The following is a 25,626-nucleotide window of genomic DNA, read 5'->3' as shown; positions in this document are numbered from 1 at the left end:
ATATTTTTATAAAAGATGCCATTATATTGCAGTTATCGGCGCGTTTATTCGTTAAATAACAATAAAGACTGACATAACATAAATGGTTAGATTGTTTAAGATAAGCCTCATTCTTAAGATAAGCTTTAGGCATTCATATTGTTGAAGTCATTGACCGCGTTTCGTTTAATTGAACAATATTGTACAATTAAGAACCAAGGCTGTTTATTATAATATGTATTAAAAGTATCGATTTATTTTTAACTAGTTGCTCGTCGCGGTTGTGTCCGATTTGAACCGGAAATATCAATAAAAATTGGAGCTTATATGAATACTAGAAAATGCAGCTTCCTATTCTCTGTTTGCAAAATATCTTGAAGATGAAATTCATTGTAATTGTCGTATAAATACGTTTGAACATAAACCTTATTGTACTAAAAAACCAAAATAACAGAAACAGTCGAAGGCAAATAAATTTTATTTTTTTATTTTATTTTTTTTTATTTATTTTTTTTTTTTTTATTTATTTGTTTATTTCAGGCAACAAATGTAGTTACAGTTAAAGGTCTTAATATAACTTTAAAACTACGGCCCATATGAACTTAAAACTACTTAAATACTAAAATAATACACGCTATGTCTTCGGCGTGTGACGCGATTCCGGGGGGCCGGGTATCCGTCCGCGGAAGCGGCGAAACACAACTCCCTGCGGCCAAAACCCTTCGTCCATGTAGACGCTCAGCTTGGCGGTCGGCACTCTCACCACGAAGGAGTTGAAGCTCACTTTATGGCGAGACTCCAGCCGTTCCACTCGCAGACTCAAACCTGTCTTCGCATGCAAGTACTCGACAACATCTTCAGTCTTGGTACAGTAGTGCACACGAGACACGTAGAGCGGCGTCGTCGGCACCTCTGCGCGCATCCGCAAGTTTGGATCCCTCGTTGCGGTGCCACACTTGTTCTGACGAGTCAGCTTCCTTTTCTTATGTACTTTTGTGAAGCCATCCTCGTCGACGCCCTTCGTTTTTGAAGGTAAACTTTTTCGCACGGGTGCGTTTACTCCTTTTGATTGTTTTGGGGTCGCAGTCATTTTTGCGGCTGCGGCGGCGTAGTCACGTTGAGGAGCAGCTGGCAACGTGACATGCGATGTCTTCTCCGGGGGAGAGGTAACGGGAGCGGGGCGCGGGGCATCACTCGGGTCATCGGCGGTCGGCGACACGACAACATCAGCGGTTAAAATGCCGACGTATGCATTTTGCGCTCCGCGTCGTGCATTCACATATGACGGCACGGGTGACCTACATATTGCATGCGCATCGCGATATGTCGCTAACTCGACTCGTAAATCGGAGATGGTCTTCTCTGAAGCCTCCAACTTGGTGTGTACCTCGGCCAGACTCGCCTTAAGGAATGTGATGTCCTTAAGGAGCCTCGTAACATCGACGTGATCGAATCCCACCGGTGGAAGTTTATGCAACTCCTTTGCGACGAAATCGGGCACGTCATCGGGATCAGTCACCTTCAATAGGCTGATGATGTCCTGTATACATTTTTCACCCCCGTTCCTGCGGCGGGACGGCATCGTGGCAATCTTGTCCAGCGTTTGGTAGAGTAGCACCTTGCCACTGCTGATTTCCTCCTCGTTAAAGTTAGTTTTGCAGATTTGCATGATGCTAACCTCGTCCATTGTATCGATGGCATTTTGGATGAACGCCAACAGCTCATTTACAATGAGTGTTTTACAACTCATTATAAAAGTTCATGCAGCGGCAAAGCCGCGCGTAGCGCGAATGTGAATTCCTTACTGTGCTAGCACTAATCACGTCCGATTCCGAACGCGTCTAGCGCACGACTGATGAATGCAATTAATGTTCTTATAAAGCCATGCCCCATTAACGGTCTGGCGTCACATAATATGAATTCAAAGATACATTTTAAACCAACAAAGCAAAATCTACTAGATATTTTCTATGAACATCCGATAAACAGACTCAAGCCTACAAGCCTCAATTTCTTTTCCAACATAAAACGAATTATTATAGACTCTTATTGGTGAGACTTGTTGTCAACCGCTAAAAAACGACATAACTCCAGTTATTCCTTGAAAACTTATATGTCCTGAATATTAAACGGTCCCCGGTTATCAAGCACGTTATCGTTCATTTAAATCTATAATACTTATTTACGTGCAAATATTCCTTCGAAAACCTCAAAATAATTCCCGACGCGGAACGATATTTACTTTACCGCTAAATGTAAACAAATAAGTCGTTATGCAAACATTTAGCCGGGCACTGGCTTGCTATCGTTAAAGCTTCGGTTATGTTGAAAATTCTCGTTATTTTTATTGATAATTAATATTATGATTGGTATTTAATGAAAGAAATAATTGCGTCTGTAGCCAATTGACTGGAGCTCGTGTATGTATTGAAATACATACACTGAAGTGTGTGTGTACTGCAGATCACACGTGTCAGAAGTGAAAGTTCTTCACGTGAAAATTCAAATATACAAAAAGCGGCGCCTTACTCCATGACGTGATGGTAGTACCATGACGCGACCTTGAAATTTTACTCTCAACTGAAGTTTCAGTTCAAAAAATATAAGGCGCATTTCAACTAAAATCATCTTTGAAATTGTAATCTATAAACTAAACACTAAACCGCAGAATGTTGGTTAAATTAGGCTTAAACTAAACTTTCATACAACATATTCAATGTACCGTTAATACATTTAAAACCACGTGTCAAATTTCTATAATATCTACGAAAATAATCCAATACCGCTTATCGCTCTTATCACTATAACCACAACAGAAATAGATAGCAAAATTGTGCCATATATGTCCTGAACAATTGTTTGATTTTCGTTAGGCGCCATGTTTTAACAGGTCAATAGTGGTCATAAATACGATGATAGTATGTCACTGAAGTATTTCATTGAGCGTTTCTCCTTATTTTTAAAGCTTGAACTTTGAAATAAGGCGTAGAGCTATATATAGAGTAAGTGTAGAGTTCGTATCTAGCATAATTAGATCATAGATATTTTTTTTTAGATAAGTTCAAATGTATAAATTTGGACATTGCATCGATTATTATAAAAAATAAACACATAATAATTACCTTTTAAGTTATGTGTATACACAAACAAATTAGAGTTAAAAAAGATCTTAAACATACTTCATAAGCAGAAATATAAATAAAAGCTTGAAATTATTGAAGTGTAAAATAATAACATAAAATTTATTATTCCTACAGTAATATAATAATTAAATCCTATTTTCACGTACTTATAGGAAATGGGTACTTATTTAACTGTATTTATTCGACTTGAAGCAAATTTGTTAAGTACCTATACCAAGTTAATTTTACTCCGCTGATGAAAACCAGAATAAACACGAACTAACATGTGTGAAAGCTATTTTAGTTAATTATTTAATTAGGTACTATTCGAATCTTCTACAGGGATCTAACTTTATTTTTACACGTTTCTATAAATACATTATACTAAAAATACAACGGTTATCTAAATGAGAGTAATGGAATAAAAACGTTCATTAAAAACAAATTGAAAAAAATGGTCTGACTTAAAATAACTGATTGTCATAACATAACTCACGATAAATTGAAGTCATGCTTTGATTTCTCATACAAAAATTTATCTAACAATGTCAAAAACTAAATGCCACCTAGTATAAGCACAAATTCACCGCTTCATGTGACCGTCTCCGCATTGTACGTCTAAATCGTCTAATCCCCTACAAACAATCTCAAACTCAAATAAAACAAACGAAAACAAAGCATTTTGCAATCGTGCAAAAAATCTGAGCAACGAGCTCACGCTTTAGAAGATAAACAGACTGTAAGCCGCTTAATTATGGCAGCAGATGTATTTAAACATGCATTCTATGTAATTAATTGTTTCACAGGTGGACCAGGAAGAGGGGGACGTGGAGGGGTCTGGGAGGTACGGGACCATCCCGCCGTTCCCACCGCCGCCCCCCGGTCTAAATGGTAATAGGACACGTAATGTCTTTAAGAGTTTTAGTTTGTATGGAGACCAGCAAAACCTATGCTCTTAATGTCCAGAGGGAACGCTGAGTAATGTAGAAGAAATGTAATTAGTAGTAGGTACATACATACATAGTTAGGTAGTGTAGTATAGCATACTCGAATGTCTATACTAAAAGCTTTTGATTAGTAGGTACACAAAGTCTTCGAAATTAAGTTTGAAAATGTCAATTGTTTATTTTACCTTTTCAATTTAGTCTTAATTACGATCCATATTGGTACCTAAAAGTGATGTGACACATAAAAATATATAAATTTAATTTCAAAGTGAATAAAGAGCGTTAACAATTAGGAATCAATAACATAATATCCCCAGTTCAAACATACCCGAACCCGATCTTAAAGTAACACAAATAATTGAAAGTCTAATCCCATAGTTCAAGACTCATAGGGGAAGTATAACTCTTTAGGCGTTAAGATCGTGCGGTTCCCATGTTTGTTTGGATTAACGACTGTTTGTTCAAACGATACGCAATTGCTGTGGGTGACTTATCAACTCATGCAGAACTTAGAAACGTACTAAAATGTTTACTTATAGTTAGGGTAATGGGAGCTTAAGGAGTGTAAGAGAAATTTAGTTCAAGAGTGCTTGTATAAATGTATGACTTTAAATACACTAGGAAGTAGGATTGTATGAACACTAGTTGCGCAAACATTATAATATTTACATGTAGGGAGGAACTAATCACGAAATATTGGAAGCGTATACACTTTCGAGTTGAAATAGATATATACTCTATGTTCTCATTTTTAACTTTAAATACTTATGTATTGATTAATGATGAAAAAGGAAATTATATTAATTGTATTTTTTGTTTGTTTTCAGGCTATCCACCAATATTACGAGGCGAAAAGGGAGAAAGAGGACCAAGGGCAAGATTTTTGTTTTATAATTCAATATTAATCCCTTTAAATTATTCTGGTTTAAATATAATAAAGGAAATCACACTTCTATTGAACATATTTATTTATTGAACTTGTTACGAATTTGGGGGTTAATAATCCCTTAAAAAATTAATGTAAGCGGATGTAAATAATGCATAATAAGTATGTCATATTGTTTATTAATTACAACCTGCATTTTTCCCAGTTAAAAATAATATTTAACATTTGTATAGCAATGATAAAGTGATAAATAATAAATAAAAATAATGTAATCGCAAAATTTACGGATACCGCACAAAGGAATCCCAGTGTTTTGTTTTACGATTTATTGATGTTACACCCTTTAGCAGTGTGTTTTAGTGTATACGACATCAGATACGATATTATAGCTAACGAAGTATTTTATTGGAGCTAAAAACATGGAAAATACCTTTTATTATAATATTAAATTAAACTTTCAATTAAATAGGAAATAAATGTTTCGTCGGAAATACATTAAATACAACCATTTGCTTGAAAATAGTTTCTTTCACAGCTCTAAAGTTTTAACTCAAATGGTACACATACTGTGGTACGAAGCACTTAAAACTAGTTTTCTTATCGATTTAAACGAGTAGGAATGAACGACTGAAACTTTCTTTTCAAATCCGCCGAGGCTCGTCTTCCAATCGTACTTTACAAGTACATATGTATATGTCTATTACTGCATATACGAGAAGGGATTGAATGTAGTCGTATCGTAAAGAGTAAATAGTCGTATTCCGGGATTAAACAATGATGTAGAGCTATTAGCAAACACTTAACACTGTATGTTGATTGTAACACCAGGCATTCGCAAACGATACGCGGTAACATTGGCTAAATTGATGTAACAAGAGATTACAAAATTGGCAATTTACCTAGTCTATTTAATTCGATTAACTTATACTGCTACAACGAAATTAATCGATATTATGAACGCTTTATTCAAATGATAGGGAACATTTATTTCGAATTTCATAATTATAAAATAATTTTTATCTATACTATAGGGCCCTCCAGGAGAATCTATACGTGGCCCTCCGGGACCTCCAGGCCCTCCAGGGCCTCCAGGAACTCCAGGCGCAACAACAATTGCTGAATCATCAGGATCTGGAGACGATGTAAGCGTTATGTTATATAATATATCCTCTATCATACTTTTCAATTTTCTAAAAATGTAAGGTATTTTTTAAACAACATATTTTGTCTTTTTCATGCAATTCATTCATTCGGATGTCCTTAGGTGACGAGCGTGAAGGTTGGTAATAAAACTATGTATGTTCAACCATCCCCAGACTTTTTCTAGTTACAATTAGGATTGTTTAACGAGCGTAAAGTAATAAATATAATTAAACACGCTAATTAATGTTAATCGTTGTTATTAAGATATTTTTATTATAATTCTACTATCATACAAAATATCTATATTTTCACATTAAAATTAATAATTTCTCACAGCAAATCTTCGGCGAAAACTACGTATCACTCGGACAATGTGGTTGCAATTCAAGTACCATACTGGCTCTATTAGAAACAGCTCCCGAACTGCAGGGACCACCAGGGCCCCCGGGCTTAATTGGTGCGGATGGACGAACGGGCCCTCCAGGAATACCCGTGAGTACACAAAGAAGTTCATTTTCCTTAGAAATGTTACCGTATCTCTTCTAATAATATAATTGAATGTTCTTTCCGAGAAAAATGTGAATAGCAAGTTGAATTATATATTTTCAAAAGGTTGACGTCATCAGGAATTAGTACACATTAATTTTAGTTTTTATTATACTTACATATGTATATTGTATGTGTATTACGCATATTAAATATTGACGTGATGCTTTTATATCGTTTCATAATATTGTGTATAGCTTTCAATTATTTTGTTGACAAAAATTAGTGTTTATTTCAGTATCATAGAGCATTGAATGCAATTTATAATTATTTTAAGCTACTTGTGGCACCGCCACGGTAAAGCGAAGGACGTGGGTTTGAATCCCGCTTAGCGATCGAATTTTGTATATTCTCTAAATGTTTAAAAAAAAACATTAATTCTAGGGACAAATGGGCCCTGCGGGTGAACGTGGTGCTATGGGACCAAGAGGAGAGAAGGGTGATCGAGGTGATGATGGTGTTCGGGGACCAGAAGGCCAGCCCGGTCAAAAGGGAGAGCCTGGTGTCGATGGAAGGCCTGGCAGCCCGGGGCCACCGGGCCCTCCTGGGAACCCTGGTTCCTCTGATTACAATAACTTTGAAGTAAGCTTACTCAAACGTTAAATAATTTAAAAGTGTGTTGTAAAACTCTATAACTATGTTCTTATCTTTGTATATCTATTATCTTCTTTCTTTAAATGCTTCTTCAAATCTTATGCCTCATAATAGTATTATAATATCATTTGACTCAATATAAATTTACTCAAAAGCATAGCTAAGCATTAAGATGTTGCAGTAATCTAATTCATTGACACATTAAACATAATTTGGTGTTAATGATCGTTTTATGAATTTCATACAACCTTTTCTTTTATTTATAGTCCAATTGGAAGCCTAGACAGATTTACAAGGTAAGATAAATGTTTAAACAACGTAGATAACCACTTTATTATTAATACTAATACTAATTTAATATAAGCATTCATTGCATGCATTGTAGTCATACACATTATTTATTACACATCATATTTCACTAAAAAGTGTATAATTTCAGAAATTTTAAAATTAAACGCACAATAGTATAATTGTCTATATTAAAAGAAATAATTATATAAAATAACACTTTTAAACGCCCGAAATACAATTATTATAAGATACAAAACAATAATGATTTATAAGCCAGATATTATAAGTTTTTATACAAATTTCAGTACCAATAAAATTTAATGACCCAAGAAAACTTTGTCTTTCGTAAACAGGCGAGACAAACTTTACAGCGGCTTCCTCTTGATAGATACGAGAATATACGACACTATAAAGATAAGGAAATTGATTCTCCCTGTTTGTGGTCAAACTTCTGCTTATCCAACAATAATATGCGTTAAAAGTTGTATGATATAGAAGTTATTGCGGCTTAAAGAAGTGTACTTGTTTGGAAGTTTGAGTTACACAATACACATGCATATTGACTTGTATTTTCTAGAAGCTGACGGTCTTACTATAAAACTTAATTTACCCGTATTCAACACATACTTGAATAAACTAACTCTTGAATGAATTGAATTTATTTTTAACGTATTCAAAAACAGCTTTAAACAAGGTGACATCGATTTTTCAGATTATCTTTTTGTAGTAAGACCATTACGTCTTAATTAGTATTCGTATCTAATATTATCCAATAATGTTAACATTATGAAATCCCTTATTTAAATATCATATGATTTATGTTTATTTTTTTATAGGAATCATTATTGGGTTCCTACGGAGGGGCTATAGGCAGACCTGGAGCGCCAGGGCCAAAAGGGGATGCGGGACAGCCAGGCCCTATAGGACTTCAGGGTGAACGAGGATTTCCAGGCCCTAAAGGTGAAAGAGGACTTGTGGGGCAGACCGGACCGAAAGGTGACCGTGTAAGTTATTTTGATGATCCTTATTAATATTTATTTATTTAAAAAATATTTCTTGATCAATTAAAATAAACAGAATTACAACTTGAGTGTGATTACAAGTTATTTGGTATTGTTTGCTATAATTTTAAAGAAAAAGAATGAGCATTTTTGATAAGTTGAACTTTGAATACCTGCCATAGCTGTTGAATACTCTGATTAAATAGTGATAGAATAGGAAATACAGGCCTCTACAAATACATAAAACAAAACATTCTGTAAAATACATTTATTGTTTCTACTATAGGGCTATTCTGGTCCAAAAGGAGATAGAGGAGTTAAAGGCGATCGTGGTGACCCTGGACATGACGGACGTCCCGGTCTACCTGGTGCTAATGGTCGACTTGGTGATAAGGGTGAAAAAGGTTAGTAACTAAATAAATAATGTAAGTTAATACAATGTAATGCAGTGTCTAATTAAATTCAATTTTGAAATATCTTTCAATAGTTTAGAAAATGTTGTAAAGAAAACACAGTTTCTTTATTGTATCAGTAAAAGGAAAAATGTCATTTAATTAACCATAAGCGACGATTACAAGGGTCCTATTTCCTAATAATGATCAAATTAAACGAATACATTTTTTTCTAACTCTACCATGTTTATGATATTTGCATAGTTTTGTAACTAGAATTTCATAATGCATATAATATTATTTTATGAACTGTTATTCTTTTATTTTAGGAGAACGAGGTACTCCTGGTCCGCCAGGACCATCAGCTTTGCCGTTGGGTTTCACAACTGAAGATTCGGAATTCTTTACAGCGGGTAAAGTATAACTATTTCGTCCGTTCGAAATAGTTATATTATATTGCTTTAGCTAGATTTATTTAAATGTTTAGACGATTCCGTTCTAGCCGATCAAAATAACTGCATAGGCATACTAAAATTGATGTTTTCAAAGTCTGTTGTGTCTTATACGAATGAACCCACATCTTTTTACTATTATTTTAAACAGTAATAGAATAAAATAAAAATTGTACCTACTATACATTTTTTTAATTATTTTTAGGACGACTCTCATCTGCATCCAAAGGCGAAAAGGGAGAAAAGGTAATACATTATTCATTAAAAATGTGATAAAATTTCAAAATCCAAGTTTATTTGGGCATTTTGTGCAACGAACTATATCTTCAACACAATGATAATAGTCGAATCCATAGTGTAGACATTGGTGATTGGAAGAGTATTACACCACTTAGAAGAGTTATTAGGTGACATACCTAATTAGAAATGTAATCTAGGACGCAGGAGAGGAGATGAATATTTTATAGACTTTATTATATTTACTCAACTTTGGTTAATGCGAACTAAAAGATTAAAATGACGATAAAATTTTATGTGTTGTTTTGATCTTATTAAATAATTGTATTAATAAAATAAATGTATTAATAATGACATGAATCATAATAATTATTAGTTAAACAACTAATCATACTTTATCTACGCAATTAGTAACTATTATTATTATAAAATAAATCATTATATTCATCGATTGGCTTGTTGTATTGTTGACCTATAAATTAAGAACGCTATCAACTATCATTTGAACTAATGAAAACTGAGGAATAAATAAATTATACATATATATAAGTAAAACAAATTTGGTTCTTGTATGCAATTGTCATGAATTAGATCAAATGTGTGCAATGATCATTAATTATTTTAAATCAATAACCTCGTTTTATCTCGTATACTTTTTGTCTTGTATATTGTAAAATCTTAAACAGGGTGAAAAAGGAAGCGGTGGTAATGATGGATTACCAGGCATGCCCGGTAAAGACGGGACCCCTGGAGAGCGCGGTGACATCGGACCTTCTGGAATGCCGGGTCAATCGGGCCCCGCAGGGCCTCCTGGCTTGAAGGGCGAGAGAGGAGAACGGGGACCTCCTGGCCCTGTGACTATCGCTTCAGCTGGTTCTGATATCATTACTGTTAAGGTAATTTTTAAAATAATTTGACTAATACTTTCACCAAATAAAACAAGAATCAACAAAGATGAAAATATCGCTAAAACACACAAAATATCCCAATATCAAAATGGGAATACATATTTACAAAAGGCGGTCTTATCACTAACAAGTACATGTAACAAGTACATGTAATACTGAAAAAAAATTACTATTAATTGTCCACTTTTTATTATTATAAGGAGTCGAAAATGTTAACCACGTTGAAATAAATGCTTATGATTATTTTTTCTGGAAACAGTTTTTTCATTGTGTTCGTTATATGCTTTGTTATTCACGTATGTCGTCATAAGAACGTTGTGTTTTTTCTCGATTATCAATCATTTGACACAAGCGTTGCCCCTTGCCATTGCCAACTCTTTTTTCAACTGTTTTTTCATATTTGTAACGCTAATACAACAAACCAAAAATTGTTAAATTATTTGAATCATTAACTGTATTCAATAAATTATAACATTCTTACGTTACGTTTTTTATAACAGGGTGACAAAGGCGATTTAGGACCGCGAGGCAGAAGAGGACGACCAGGGCCGCCGGGGCCTCGGGGCCTTCAAGGTCTGCAAGGGCTCCCTGGACCACCGGGAAAACCTGGTGAAAAGGGTGATATAGGCCTGCCCGGCTGGATGGTAAGTTGTTAACACACCAAAAAATATAATTGTAAAATACTGCGTTAAAGACTCGAACTTAGAAGTTCGAAGGTAGGTATCTACATATAAATGAAAATAACAACATATACAATTATATTTCATAACTATATTTGAAGTCCTTTACTGTTAAAACGAATAAATAAAATTATTTTAATGTTGATATTTGTATGTATGTGTGATGTAATTATATTATTTCTTAATCATTCCTAATTATAATACAAGAACAATATAAAACTTGTTATAAAACTAATTTATTATTATTTTTTATATACTTACTGTTTTGCTAAGCAAATAAAGTAAATAAAAACTTATTATTTTCTATCATGCTGCACAGAACAACAAGGTTGGTACAAATTGGATAAGCAAAAGTTTTTAGCAAAAAAAAAATGCAAACATTTTGTTGATGTTGTCGTTTTACATTACATGTTGTTTTTATATATTTAGGGTCGGCCAGGTACGCTAGGGCCTCCAGGCAACCCGGGCCCTATAGGTCCTAAAGGTGAAAAGGGTGACCCTGGTGTCAGTCTTTCAGATATTTCCATGGTAAGTACATTTAAAACAGTTTTAATAATTATAATATTTTGGTAACTTGTATCGGTGTAATGAATAATATTATATTTATTGCAAAATTATTATACAACTAAATTGCAACATTAGACAACGTTACAAAATATTATTGAATATATTGTATTAAATATAAAAACGATATTAATATCGTTTGTAATATAATATTGAATTGCTTTCATAATATATTTTGAAGTTTGAATGTAACCACAAAATATGATATGCCACCTATAGAATTTCTATTTAAAGGCATGACAAGAACGACAGCTAACAATACATGCAAATTTAATCGATATTTATTAAATAGTGTTATTTGCTTTGTATTTACATAATTAATTAAACAAAAATATTGTAACATTCAATAATTGTTGCAATGGTCCATATAAATTATATAATATAAATAAAAAACAAATGTCATTTTAAACGCACCGAGACTTTACAAACTCGTGTAAATATAATTATAATGACTTATTTACTACTGTATAATAAAAGCAGAACGATACAACACGACACTGATAGCACGAAATTAAATGTCATGGTTATAAAAAAGTAGTTATATCAATTTTATTTATTTTAAAGCTATTTATTTGTTCGTTTTCTTAGCTTAAGAGGCAGCCCTCCGATGAAATTTTCTGAGACGATTCCCGTTGGATCCGACTTTGGTTTTAGAATGGTTTCTGGTGTAGTTTCAACGTCAAACTTTTGTAGTATCGCAGCAAGACCGGCCATTGATTGCATGTACCCCAACCTCGCAGCTGCAACAAAGTAGAATTATTGAAATCTCATGACACTTACTACTTATAAGAACTTGTACATTCCGAAGTATTTCCAATTTCCATTTACTTATTTTAATTTACCTCGTTTATGTTATTTATGTCGTCATATTTGGCTAAAAATAAATTTTAATTATTCGCTTATCTCTAAAAGTACATATGGTACTAAATATAGCGAGAAGTATAAACCAAAATAAAAGTGAGAATTTTTTATTTTAACCGTGTCGTTAAAATTGAATTGAAGGTGAAATCAATCTTGGTATTATATTTAATAGACAAATTGAAAAATGACAAAATAACCTCTATTATTACAGTGTTTTAAATAACTTTATATGATGTAACATCCGAACGAATAGACAGACAAATACGGTTTTTATCGCATCGTATCATTTGCGTGATCTTCGTGTTTTGCTCTGATTATAGAGTATATACTATGCATGGGTGATGATGGGTCATTTGATAAAATTGTTCTTATTTGCCATTTTTGCTTACTCTAGTAAAGAAAACTATTAAAATAAACTCACCAACGCATGCTCGTGGTCCATCACCAAAAGGTATAAATATACTATTTTTCATGTCCTTACTTGATGTAAATCTATCTGGATTAAACGTATTAGGATCTTTGAAGTATTTTGCATCGTTAAATATTGCTCTTAATGGAATAACTACTGTGACGTTTTTATCGATAGTCAAATCGATCTCGGGTATAGTATATTGTGCAGCACTCTTTCTCATTAAAAAAGCTACAGGTGGATACATCCTTAAGGATTCATAAAATGCTTTTTCCAAATATTTCATTTCATTTATTGCATCATAAGTAATTTTATTATTATGTTTCTTTAAGACTTCATCGATTTCTTCCTGCACTTTTCGCTGATAGTCCTGGTTAAAAGCTAACTGATGCAATGTATGACTGGAAGCCGTCGACGACGTTTCGAAACCGGCTGCAAAAAATACAAAGACTTGCGCTATCAATAAACTATCACTTAAATCCAATTCTACCATTTTAGCTGTCCCATCTGGATTTTTTTCTTCCAAAGATTCACCGACAATCTTTCCTTTCTTTCTCAATTCAAGCATTAAGTCAATAAAATCGTTCTGCCCCGATGGCTCATAATTTCTTTTCTGCAACACTGATTTCACTAAATAGTTCATTGAATCTTCCAATTCAGAAGCTAAAAAATGCAAACGTTTACACATATTTGGAAATATGAATTTTAATGCACCACGGGTAGCATCGCGCGGTGTGCGTATAAAAATCCTCCTCCCCAACTTCCTGAATTCAGAATTGTTGTCGTTCAATGTGTCCATGTTAATACCGAAACCACAGGCGCCAATAAAATCCGTGGTATACCTCGCCATTAATTCGCGAACATCATATGAATCTAATTTGGCAACTTCGTCAGCAAGCATTTGTAATTTTTCTGCTCTTTCCGTAATAAATGAAAACATAGCCCTAATCTTTGCAGTACTGAAAGCCAACGAAAATCGCTGCCTCATTAATTTCCACAAATCTCCGTCAGCAAAGAATAAATTTTGCATGAGAGGTTCTATTACTTGCGTGTTAGGCATAAGTCCTCTGTAATAAAATTTGTTGAAATCTGTCACAAGAATACGTTTCATAATTTCTGGATCTCGTATAATCAGTTCCGGCCTCGTTCCTCTAAAAAATCCGACAACTTTTTCTTCCGGATACTTGAGATATGTTTCTTCAGCGATCGTGGCCATACTAGTTTTTTGTATAAATTGGTTAAGATTATTTCCTACAAATGCAATGGGAGGATCATTTTTCACACCCCTTTTCTTCCAGTAATTAAACGTTCGTCTACCATAGAAGTACAAGGCGACCAAGGCAAATATCACAATGTAGAACAACATTTATTTTGTTCGTTATAACACTATGAAAACAACACAACCGCATGTGCCCGGTACTTAACACTTAGTGCATGTTTTTAGTAAGCAATAGTACGCAAGTACACATTATTGAAAGTGACTCGTTTGTGACCGTTGCTTATCAAATTGATTACATGAGAACAAAACAAACAAGAAGTTTTTTATAATTACTTTTAAATTATAATATAATTAATTTAATTAAAATAATCTTCTTGGATATCTCTTATCTTAAACAATCTTTAGACGTTGTTTTTAAAAGGACCTTTTAAAAGGTTATTTAAATCATAAAAAGGTTATACCTATTTTTATTTTCGATATAATATATGGAATATATTATTGTATAATATGAATATATTAATATTAATATATTATATTTAAGTTAATTAAAGGAGTAATTGTGATTATTCTGGTGTGAATTTTACAATTTCTTTTGTAAATCGGCTAACGTTATACTTAATCTTATTAGTATAGGTAGGTATTCGTTTCATTTAAAATTACTACATTATATTTTTATATAAATGATTTTGAATTAGCGCAAATGTAATTTTAATATAGTAAATTCGTTAATTCTCTACGAAATATCTAATAAAACGAAAACTTAAGATTTTCTTTTATATCAGTTAAAAGGTGAAAAGGGTGACCGTGGTAATGACGGTTTACCCGGGCCGAAAGGAGCAGAGGGACCGCCGGGCCCCCCGGGCATGGCTCCCAAATCCGACGTAGTCCAGTACATCCCGGGGCCTCCCGGGCCTCCTGGCCAACCGGGGCTGCCAGGGCCACCAGGCATATCTATTGTTGGACCTAAGGGTGAACCAGGATTGAGTTACTTCGAAGAGAACCCCGTTCACGGCAGTACCAAATATTTTGGAAGACCTGGTAATTTCTATTTTATTTAAATATCGATGATTTATGCATTAGAATATGTTCTAATGTATAAATCATCGATATTTAAATTAACAAATACTATGGTATTTAACAGAAATATTATGTTAAAATATAATTTATTTTCTATTATTAAATATGATAATATTTTAAAATTACATTTATGTACTTGCTCATGATGATTTTTTTATATTAACATGCTGCTGTATAATAGTACAAAAAAGTCCGTTTGACGAAATTAAAGCTCTAAGAGAATTAAAAGAGCTTAAGGAAAAAGGCAGAGACAAAAACGGTAAGTAATATTTTATTAACCTTCACTGGTTGCGAGGTAGGTACTTACTTAATGATCTAAGGTAGTTACAGATAGAAGGCTTATAAATTAATGAATAATTAATAATAACATGTTGAAAAGTCTTTTTCAGTGAAATTTTATATTTATATTTTTTATAAACTGCTACGAATTACGTGATAAAATTAATTATATTTCACATTTAATCACTTCGTCATTAGAAATATAAAATTAGTTCATACTAGAACTATTAGGTACTAGGTAGTAACTAGTTAGTCACCTGCTAGTAATTTTAGTAGTAATAATTACGTCCTTTTAAAAAAAAATTACCGACTTCATTATCTCTTGTGTGACATTGTCCTATTAATATAAATTGATAGGTACATTTACTTTATTTTATTTTACTACGATTCTTTACTACAAATATTATCCTATAGGACCTCCTTTGGATACAAGGAGCCACGCTGATGAATCAAGCAAAACTGTCCCCGGAGCAGCTGTCTTCCGCACTACTGAAGAAATGATGCGGGTAGGTAAATATAATAAGGAATGATATAGGAAATAATTATCTTTAAAAAGTAAGCTTTGCATGCATGCAAGCATTATTGGAATAAATAGGCATGTGAAAATCGTGAGTCTTCTATACAATTTCAACATTTTGTCGAGAAAAAATAAAATTCCCTTAATTTATTCTGATTAATTCATTATTGTTTTTAGTTAAAATTTCACTATAAACTATTATGACGTAAGTAATAGGTAGGTAGGTATACATATTATTTAATATAGATAATTTACTTACAGCTGGCTGTATCAAGCCCTGTGGGAGCATTAGCCTATGTTATGGAAGAACAAGCTCTATTCGTCAAAGTGAACTCAGGCTGGCAATACGTTTTGGTATGTACTTTATTATATCAAATTATTTTTATCGTCATAAGACCAAAAAAAAGCCTAGCCTCTGGAATTAAAATATTGATTTGATGAAAACAACGTACGCCCCTTTTCAAACGAATGTAGAATGCGATGTGTATTCTTCGTCTATAAAGACGAAGAAGAATTTTTACTGATCGTCAAGTATAGCTATAGAGCTATACTCAGACGATCAATAAAAAATAATTAAACTCGAAAGTTTGTCAGAATATATGCCTGTTTGTTACTGTTTAGCGTAAAAATAGATAACGGAATTTATGAAATTTGCTACAGCCTTAGATTACAGTCTCGATTACCACATGGGCTCTACCACACGCTCTATTACGCGTGTTCTAGTATCCATACTAATATTATAAATGCGAAAGTAACTCTGTCTGTCTGTCTGTTACTCAATCACGCCTTAACTACTGAACCAATTTTCATGAAATTTGATATAGAGATATTTTGATACCCGATAAAGGACAAAGGATAGGTTTTATCCTACGGGAACGGGTTTTTCTTTGAAAATGCGGGCGAAACCGCGGGCGGAAAGCTAGTAAGCTATAAACCATTATTCTTACCACAGCTAGGATCACTAGTAACACAAGCAGCTCCTCTCACGACCACGACAGCGCCAGTACCCGCCCCGATGCCGGCGGCCAGCTTGGTACATGTGCCGCATATATCTAACTTCGTAGAGAATTCACCACCGGTAGCTAGTGGACCTACAGTAAGTACCTACTTTTAAACCAATAGATAAATAAATATAAAAATGATATTCTGTTAATGACTGGATAACTTAACTTAACTAACAATCATTCTTTTTGCAATCTAATCGTATTGAAATTCTTTAATACCAGCCAAATTATAATATCTTGAAAAGCATTTAGGGATGAAACATCATGAGACGCTACTGTAATGTAAAATTAATTTGTATAGAAATTTTTATAGAAATTTAATTAAACATTTCAACGGACAAAATAATTATTTGGTACCTGGTAAACAAACTAACTATACAGAGTGTCCCGCTATTGGTATACTAAGCGCGAAGGAACTTGTAGTTTTGCATACACTGATCACGTAAAAAATACTTTAAAAAAAAATTACGTCCAAAACTTTTTGTTAAATTTTTCCTGAAAATCCATGTTTTCTTCTCTAGCTTCGCGCAGCCGGCATATACCGATTCTCTAATATGAGCATTTTATCTATGAAAACATAATCTTAAACGATAGCTCACGTGCTGGTGGCAAAGTTGGGCGGCTCGCTTGTTATGAGTGTACACATAGAGTTTTAAGAATTCATCTATTTGAAAAAAAAATGCGTCTGGAATTTTTTAATTATTTTTTACGTACTCAGCGTATGCAAAACTATAACCTCCTTTGAGCTTAGTATACCAACAGTGGGACACCCTGTATAGTTCTTTTAGTAAATAGTTTGTAAATTTCCACAGCTAAAACTAGCAGCCCTGAACGAGCCTCTATCAGGTGACATGCACGGAGTACGGCGAGCTGACTACGCGTGCTACCGGCAGGCGAGACGCGCTGGCCTGAAAGGAACCTTCAGAGCTTTCCTTACTAGCAGGTGAGTGAAGTTCGCGCGAGTTAAACCGCTCTGAAGTGCGTCATAAGTGGCGATGTAACAACTGTCCTACGGTCACACTCTGGCGTCTGGTCTGACCATATAAAAAGAGCGGAAATTTTCATCTTTTTTTCAAATTAAAGCAAAATATTTACGTTAATATTTAAAAATTTATATTTAAATTCCATCATAAAGTCTACTTATCATGGAAGTTTAAAATATACGATAATAAACATAATATTCATACTAACATAAGTAGATACTTAATACAATAACTTTTCACAGGATACAAAATTTAGATTCCATAGTGCGATATGCGGATCGTCACTTGCCCGTCGTCAACACATATGGAGAGATTTTGTTCAAGGCATTCTCTGAAATATTTGACGGGAACGGCGGCATTATAGCGGGAACGCCGAGAATCTTCAGCTTCAGCGGGAAGAACATCATGATGGACGCTAATTGGTGAGATTTATTCTTCGAGGATAAAATTGCCGTTTATTTTTGTTCTATTTGTATTATTGTTTAAGCTTAAATATTTGCAGCTAAAATTTTTATAACTATTATTTGTTTTCTTCATTAAAATATTTACAACCATTTTGGGTTTTCTTCATCGGTATTTAAAAGTAACAATGCATACTTTATACTTATACACCTACAGTATCTTATTATGTTATTTATTTTATCATAAAATAGTGGTATTATACGATAATTATTATGTCCAGGCCGCACAAACTAGTCTGGCACGGTTCGCACGCAAGCGGCGAGCGCGCACTCGACACGTTCTGTGACGAGTGGCAGAGCGGTGAGCCGGCGACACGTGGCATGGCCGCCTCGCTGTATTCTCACAAGCTGCTGTCACAAGAAAGGTAGGGCTATATTATCATCATAATCATTATCGCCATCATTGCCATAATCGGTGTTGTCTTCATCATCATCGTCGTCATCGCCATTATCAACAGTGTATCGTTTACGATACGTTTTGCGACGAGCGGTATGGCCGCCTCACTGTACTCGCACAAGCTGTCTATTTCTCGTGCAATCTATTTATTAATCACCATCTGCCTCGTCTTCATCATCATAGTAAACTTCGTCATCATCACTATCATCTTAATATTATATATCTTAATATATATAAATCTCGTGTCACAATGTTTGTCCTCAATGGACTCCTAAACCACTTAACCGATTATAATAAAATTCGCACACCATGTGCAGTTCGATCCAACTTGAGAGATAGGATAGTTTAAACATGTAGGTACCACGGGCGAAGCCGGGGCGCCGGGCGGACCGCTAGTCAGTCTATATGGCGCGATCGATACGTTCTGCGACGAGTAGTAGAGCAGCGAGCTGGCTATACGCGGCACGTCGCATCGTCGACATCATCTTCACCGTCGTCATCGTCAGTCTATATGACACGCTTATCGTCATGATTTGCATCGTCTTCATCGTCATCGTCTTATTTTGTATTGATAGTTCCTAGATATTTCCATACAAAATACGTTAACAATTTTTGGAAACGTAAAAAACATCTTATTTTTATGAAGACCCGACTTCCAATAATATCTACTATCATAAAATATATCTTCTACGTCTCCTTATATCGGTATTATTGCTTACAATACGATTGACAAAGATACAATCGATATGTATTTTTAAATTAGCAAGAGTCAAATATTTATTATTTAACAATTTGAGTGCACATAGAGGTGATAATTTGACCTCCAGACGCAAGTTGATAGTGCAATGTGCATTCCTCTAGTCTCTCCTAATTATTTTTTATATTTATTTTTTATCTTTGATGATAAACAAGTCAACAAATAAAAAATACTAGCTTTCCGCCTGCGGCTGCGCCCGCGTAGTCAAAGAAAAACCCGCATAGTTCCCGCTCTCGTGGGATTTTCGGCATAAAACCTAATTCCTATGTCCTTCCTCAGGTTTCAAGATGACCACTGTACCAAATGTGTAGTAAATCCATTCAGTACTTTTTGAAATTATCCCGGAAGTACATACAGACAAACAGACAAAAATTCTAAAAACTATGTTTCTGGCTTCTATATCGATTATAGATCACGGCCCAAGTATTCTTTAAAAAAAATATTCAATGTACAGTTTTGACTTTCCTACGATTTTATTATATGTAAGTTTAGATTATTTCCCTGTCTAATTACGTCTTTATTTATTTAAATAACAACTCAATAACAAAAACTCAAAGCAATGTATCTAATAATGATAATTATTCCCATCTAGTAAATTGCATCTTATTACATATTATTGTTTTATTTTACAGATACGCTTGTAACAATCGCTTCGCAGTGCTATGTATTCAGGCCACCGCTCATGGCAACGACAGGCGAAAAAGAGACACCTTGAGGTAATTTAACACACTAAAAAAATATTTTGTAAGGTGTTTATCTTCTAAAAATAGATTTCAGGTAAAAACAAGATCAAGAAAACTCGTAACATATCGTAGAAAAAATAATAAATGACTTCTATTAAATAGTTATGTAATTTCTAGAAATAGGTTTTAAGTAAAAACAACTACAAAAAAAATTACACGAGTTTCCAGAACAGACTTGCGTGTCATAATCGTATTCAATTATCTTCACGTATATTTTTTGTAGCTACAATTGTTTTCAATATATTAACCGTAACAATAATTGAGAAATAGATGAAAATAATGCGCGCAGACATGTCAGAAAAAATTAGAGCATAATCTTATAATATAACTAGCGGTCCGCCCCGGCTTCGCCCGTGGTACATATTTATGTTTTCTCTACATAAGAATCATCCTGGTACTTCAAGGAATATAATAAAAAAAGAATTATCGAAATCGGTCCACCCGTTCTCGAGTTATGCGCTTACCAACACATTTTGCGATTCATTTTTATGTTATAGAATTAATTTAATGTTTGAGAAATAATTATTTCTTCTTATATTTCAAGTTAATATTAGTTTAACTTGAAATATAAGGTAGTCTACTAGAAAAAGGAAAGGTAAATTCGACCTTTGTAATCTATTTCGTTTTCAAATAACTCGAACGTTTGTATTATTTCAATTTATAGCAATAACAAGTCAAGATTTTTACTCGTTTATATTTTATTCTTAACAAATGTTGTACAAAAAAGACATTGAAATATAATATATATAATTATTTTTCATAATATGTCATACATATTTAAATAGCTATTATTAAACCTGCAAAATTATTTTTCTCCAGTATTATATATAACTAGCGGTCCGCCCCGGCTTCGCCCGTGGTACATATTTACTTTTTCTCTACATAAGAACCATCCTCGTACTTCAAGGAATATAATAAAAAAAGTATTATCGAAATCGGTTCAGCCGTTCTCGAGTTATGCGCTTACCAACACATTTTGCGATTCATTTTTATATATAAGAAGATATATTGTTGTATTACTTAAATGTATGTGTTATTCATCCTTATAAAATTATCTAAACTAGGAAAAAACATATATTTCATTTAAGAAACAATATTATTTTCAGGTACAATTCGACACTAGACGATGAAGACTATCTTTACAATGCGGATGAATATCAAGAACTACTCAACGATATATTTGCTCAACCGTTTAGAGAGAACTAGACAAATGTATAAATGAAATTGATGTATTATTTATTATTGAAGTCATTATATGTATCAGAATTTAATAAAATTATATAATTTAATATCAAAGTTGAACTGTAGATGCTATTATATAGACATAAAATCTATGATGATTCTCTGAAAATATTAATGTTATTGATAAATTATTAAAAATGACTACTCACTGCTACCAAGTTAACATTTACTATTTTAAAGGAATATTTAAAATGCATTAATATTCAGTAGAAATATAATTATTTCCGACATATTGTCGTTTATTATGCAACTAACTAAAAACAATTTGCGTCATTGTTTAACACTTTATACATAAGTAATAATATTATATAATATTATCTTTAGTCTTTATTCTATTTATTTAATTATAATTAACAAAATATTATGTATTTCTAATAATTTGTAAACATTTTTGTACAGCAATTTCCAAACGGCTGGTTTTAATTGAATTCCTATTAATTAATAAAATTATAATAATATTAAAACACAATATATAAAACATCAATGTATCATTATAATGTATCCAATATTCACGGGTACCTACCATCAGAATGAAGCAAGAATGAAGATACCCGGTAGGCTTGCGTGGGGACACAGTTCCAACACGCAGAGGCCCTTAAGAGAACTTTAATGTGTCGACACCTGCCGTAGCCTGCCCATGACTGCACTATAGAAATACAGTCTTGGGGCTGTATTATGACCTCTTATTTCCAGACAGTTTACGCCCTGAATTGAACTGACTGGCAAATTCATATTATGATCGCAACAACCAGCCATGCCTATTGGCTATGGCCCGATGTAGGGTTATAGGGTTAACGTTTATTGTGGTCTTTAATATGGCCAATCTTATATCCATTTATTGTTCTAACATCATTGAATAAATCTATAAGTTTAAATTGGTATATTAGCAAATTGATTCAAATAATTATCACGTCTTTTGTTGTGATAATTTGTTAATTCGTGAACATAAAAATGAGACTGTAAATATTAATTTTAATTTCTTAATAATTAAGATGTTTTAAGCTTTATGTAAATTATTGTAATTAAATAACTGGCGAATAAGAAATTGTAAAATTTTAAATTATCTATTGAAAATCGTGTCAATATTTCTTCTTAAGTTTTTCGGAGTTTAAAACAAAGTTGAGATAATTTTATCTGATATTAAAAGAATCAAAATTTATGAAAGTACTTAGACTATTTCTTTAAATTAAAATAAATTTAGTTCCATACAATAGAAAGGCTTAATGACCGAGCACATAAGCATTTATAAGCACAAAATCTAAAATCTATCTATAGAAGATTGAATAGAAACATTTCAGTATAAAAACTAGAATAAATCAACGATTTCCCTGCTTTTAGCTTTCTAAGGAATAAACATTATATTGCTTTTATGTGCCATTTTAATAACCAATATGATAAAGTCTGAAATATCTGCACAAGTATGATGTAAATTACTTAGCTAAGTGCATTATAGTATTACAAAATAATGTTTACCATTAGCTGTTAGTGTTAAGTCCTAGTCGCAATGCTGTTTTACTGTTTTTGTATAAATTTCCTTTAGTGTAAAAGTATATATATTAAATTAATTACGAGCCGTTATTGCATTATTTTCGTTGCATAATAAAGTGAACCAAAAAAAAATATAATTGTAAGAAATATTTTACAATTTAAAAGAATAAAAATAACGATAAACTCACAATTACATTAAAAAATGCACTTTCAAGGAACGATGTAAATTATTTTATAGTTTCTGTAATTAGTTTTCCATTAAAAAAATAATCTTTAAAATACGCCAAAGATAATAAAAATTATATAACCAAGGGATTATTTTACGAAAATAGTAAAATGGATCATAATAATAAGACATGACATACCAATAAGCATTTATACGTATTTAAGAGATAAGCTTTTTCGACATCGAAATGAAGTGTATTATTCGACTGTATTTATACAATTTCTGAATAAATGTTTTAATAACATTTAATTTGTGGTTTTATTCATAATATTTCTCAGTTCCTCTTCCTCTTACAGACACATGTGTCATTATAATATGATTTCTTGCTTAAATTACAGGCGGGTCGAAAGTCGATCATTACATGAACCAAAGTATTAAGTGTCTATTTACTTGGTATAACTAGTAACTACTCTACATCCTATCCTATATTATCCTAAATCCTAATTCTTGGTTATGGGATATTTATCATGAGATATACATAGTAAGCTTTAGTAAGCGTCATACAACGCTAAATACAAAATTACCAAATTTACAATATACTTAAATGATGCATCTATTACAACATTTGGTGAGATAATATTTGATCAAACTTTACAAGACATATTATGATATTTACATATTTACACATGAATAAAATACATATTACACGATAATAATATTATGGCATAATCAATCTTTTGGGAATGTTTTAGTTGTTTTTTCTTATATCGCAGTACCTATCGCTTCCAATCAGGGTGCTGTTAGACATGTAGCTGTTTAGCTACATTAACACACATACCTAAACCACGTTATTAGAGATAATTTTTAATCATAATATTGTATACACACACACACATTTTAATGTATACACAGATTTTGTTGCGATCATCAATTGTTGATAGCTGTGTCAAAATATGATTAAAAATTATCTCTAATAACGTGGTTTATGTGTGTTAATGTAGCTAAACAGCTACAGCACCCTGATTGGAAGCGATACTGCGCCAAATAAAATGTAAAACAGGACAGGACAATACTTGCAAACATCTAAAGGCCCATGCAAAAGGCCCGTGCACAGCAAAATTCATGAATAAAAACCCCATGAATATTCACGTTACGTATATTTGACGACTCACTTGATAAGCGAGTTATTTGATAACTAATGCAGAACTGAATTTCGAGCGTAATCGAATCTTGCAAAAGCCCGTGTGCTAATTTTCAGCACCGGTCGTGGTGCGAGCTGCAATTGACAGATTAATTGCTTCCCATTCAGGTAAAGACTTTCATAGCAGAATTCCGGAACGTTTATTCTAGTAAGTTGTAGTTAAGTTGATTACAGTGAATCTGTGCTTTATCTCGCATGCGCTAGACGTTTGCTTTAAGACAATTTCCTTCTGTATACTAACATTTTGCACAGATATAGTTTACAATTTTGAAATATTGTGTGCGAGAGGCAAATCGCAATGATGGTGAATATAAGCAGAAATTTTATGTAGGCGCAAATAATTTAACGTCATAATGAACATTTTTACGTCGGAATAATACATCATAGACTATCGAATCGATGCAAATAATATAAAATCACAACGAGAATTAGGAACACTACAATAACAAGATTCTAACTAAACCAGGTGAAGCTAAACAGAAGCTAAAAAAACAAACTCAGCACTGTAGTCAAAAGCTCTGAATATTAAACAGACATTAGAAGCTTAGGGTAATTTTAAAGCAGAGCGAACTAAAAGCCAAGCGAAATCCCGATCGAATATAGCCTAGATTGGAGTCGAATTTACGAATATTCAGGTTTCTCGGATCCAGGTAATTAGAGCCAATCTAAGGCGATCTGGCCACTCTGTGATCTGTTTGATACGGATCATCCAATTCCCCACTTATTTAACCTCCATTGAGTACTATCACATTTTATCACCTTTCAATAAAGTTCTTAATTTACTCTTTGCTCTATCTGATTAAGTAATATGGCTGATTTCGGAAATGGAGTAGAAGGATTAGGTATTACTGTGACTATTATAGTGAATAATAATAATTAATCCTAGTGAATAATATAAAAGTATTGGTAATGTATGAAAGTATTAAAGCCAAAGAGATTAAGTTATTACAAAATAAATTTAAAGATCAATATATGCCATAAATAATTAATTCTATAGATAGCATAAATTAATACAAAACTTGTATAATAAGTTGTAATGATTGTTATTTCACAAAAAAATTAATATACCGCCCGAATTGA

General features: G+C 32.9%; 3 protein-coding genes across 6 annotated transcripts in view; 1 reads left to right on the top strand and 2 right to left on the bottom strand.

Moving 5' to 3' along the window:
* LOC149484167 (uncharacterized) overlaps positions 1–23,256 on the top strand; it is a 128,103-nt gene extending 104,847 nt beyond the window's left edge. For 2 of the 4 annotated variants that reach the window (XM_089701703.1, XM_089701700.1), the window contains 22 exons: positions 3,908–3,992; positions 4,876–4,922; positions 5,966–6,076; positions 6,414–6,569; positions 7,008–7,205; positions 7,484–7,513; positions 8,345–8,512; positions 8,796–8,913; positions 9,231–9,314; positions 9,559–9,599; positions 10,277–10,486; positions 10,999–11,142; positions 11,608–11,706; positions 15,014–15,269; positions 16,002–16,093; positions 16,366–16,458; positions 17,057–17,200; positions 17,921–18,051; positions 18,334–18,513; positions 18,774–18,917; positions 20,339–20,422; positions 21,556–23,256. In XM_089701703.1, coding sequence (XP_089557829.1) covers positions 3,908–3,992; positions 4,876–4,922; positions 5,966–6,076; positions 6,414–6,569; positions 7,008–7,205; positions 7,484–7,513; positions 8,345–8,512; positions 8,796–8,913; positions 9,231–9,314; positions 9,559–9,599; positions 10,277–10,486; positions 10,999–11,142; positions 11,608–11,706; positions 15,014–15,269; positions 16,002–16,093; positions 16,366–16,458; positions 17,057–17,200; positions 17,921–18,051; positions 18,334–18,513; positions 18,774–18,917; positions 20,339–20,422; positions 21,556–21,655 — 2,715 coding nt within the window. In that variant the 3' untranslated portion in view covers positions 21,656–23,256. Of the gene's footprint in view, positions 1–3,907; positions 3,993–4,875; positions 4,923–5,965; positions 6,077–6,413; positions 6,570–7,007; positions 7,206–7,483; positions 7,514–8,344; positions 8,513–8,795; positions 8,914–9,230; positions 9,315–9,558; positions 9,600–10,276; positions 10,487–10,998; positions 11,143–11,607; positions 11,707–15,013; positions 15,270–15,489; positions 15,568–16,001; positions 16,094–16,365; positions 16,459–17,056; positions 17,201–17,920; positions 18,052–18,333; positions 18,514–18,773; positions 18,918–20,338; positions 20,423–21,555 lie in introns of all 4 variants that reach the window. The other 2 variants (XM_089701704.1, XM_089701701.1) reach the window with 2 other exon arrangements.
* Positions 501–1,831, bottom strand: LOC149484169 (uncharacterized). Its single transcript, XM_089701707.1, has one exon. The coding sequence runs from the start codon at positions 1,727–1,729 to the stop codon at positions 614–616; it is 1,116 nt and encodes a 371-aa protein (XP_089557833.1). The 5' UTR covers positions 1,730–1,831; the 3' UTR covers positions 501–613.
* LOC149484168 (cytochrome P450 6B2-like) lies at positions 12,140–14,426 on the bottom strand. Its single transcript, XM_089701705.1, has 2 exons — positions 13,025–14,426; positions 12,140–12,482 (listed from the first exon to the last, which is right to left on the bottom strand). The coding sequence occupies exons 1-2, from the start codon at positions 14,376–14,378 to the stop codon at positions 12,307–12,309; spliced, it is 1,530 nt and encodes a 509-aa protein (XP_089557831.1). The 5' UTR covers positions 14,379–14,426; the 3' UTR covers positions 12,140–12,306.
* Positions 23,257–25,626: the final 2,370 nt, after the last annotated feature.

Source organism: Colias philodice, chromosome 12 (assembly GCF_061535455.1).
Source record: "Colias philodice isolate Cphi_HAF_F1 chromosome 12, ilColPhil1 Martin Lab GWU primary, whole genome shotgun sequence".
Lineage (NCBI taxonomy): Eukaryota > Metazoa > Arthropoda > Insecta > Lepidoptera > Pieridae > Colias > Colias philodice.
The sequence above is the reverse complement of the archived record's forward strand: the minus strand, read 5'-3'. Positions and strand labels throughout refer to the sequence as shown.

Excerpts from the sequence above, each read along its gene's own strand:
- LOC149484168 (XM_089701705.1), bottom strand. The coding sequence starts at position 14,378 with ATGTTGTTCTACATTGTGATATTTGCCTTGGTCGCCTTGTACTTCTAT. Across the intron at positions 12,483-13,024 it reads TGGACCACGAGCATGCGTTG|CTGCGAGGTTGGGGTACATG; the intron begins GTGAGTTTATTT and ends ACTTTGTTGCAG.
- LOC149484169 (XM_089701707.1), bottom strand. The coding sequence starts at position 1,729 with ATGAGTTGTAAAACACTCATTGTAAATGAGCTGTTGGCGTTCATCCAA.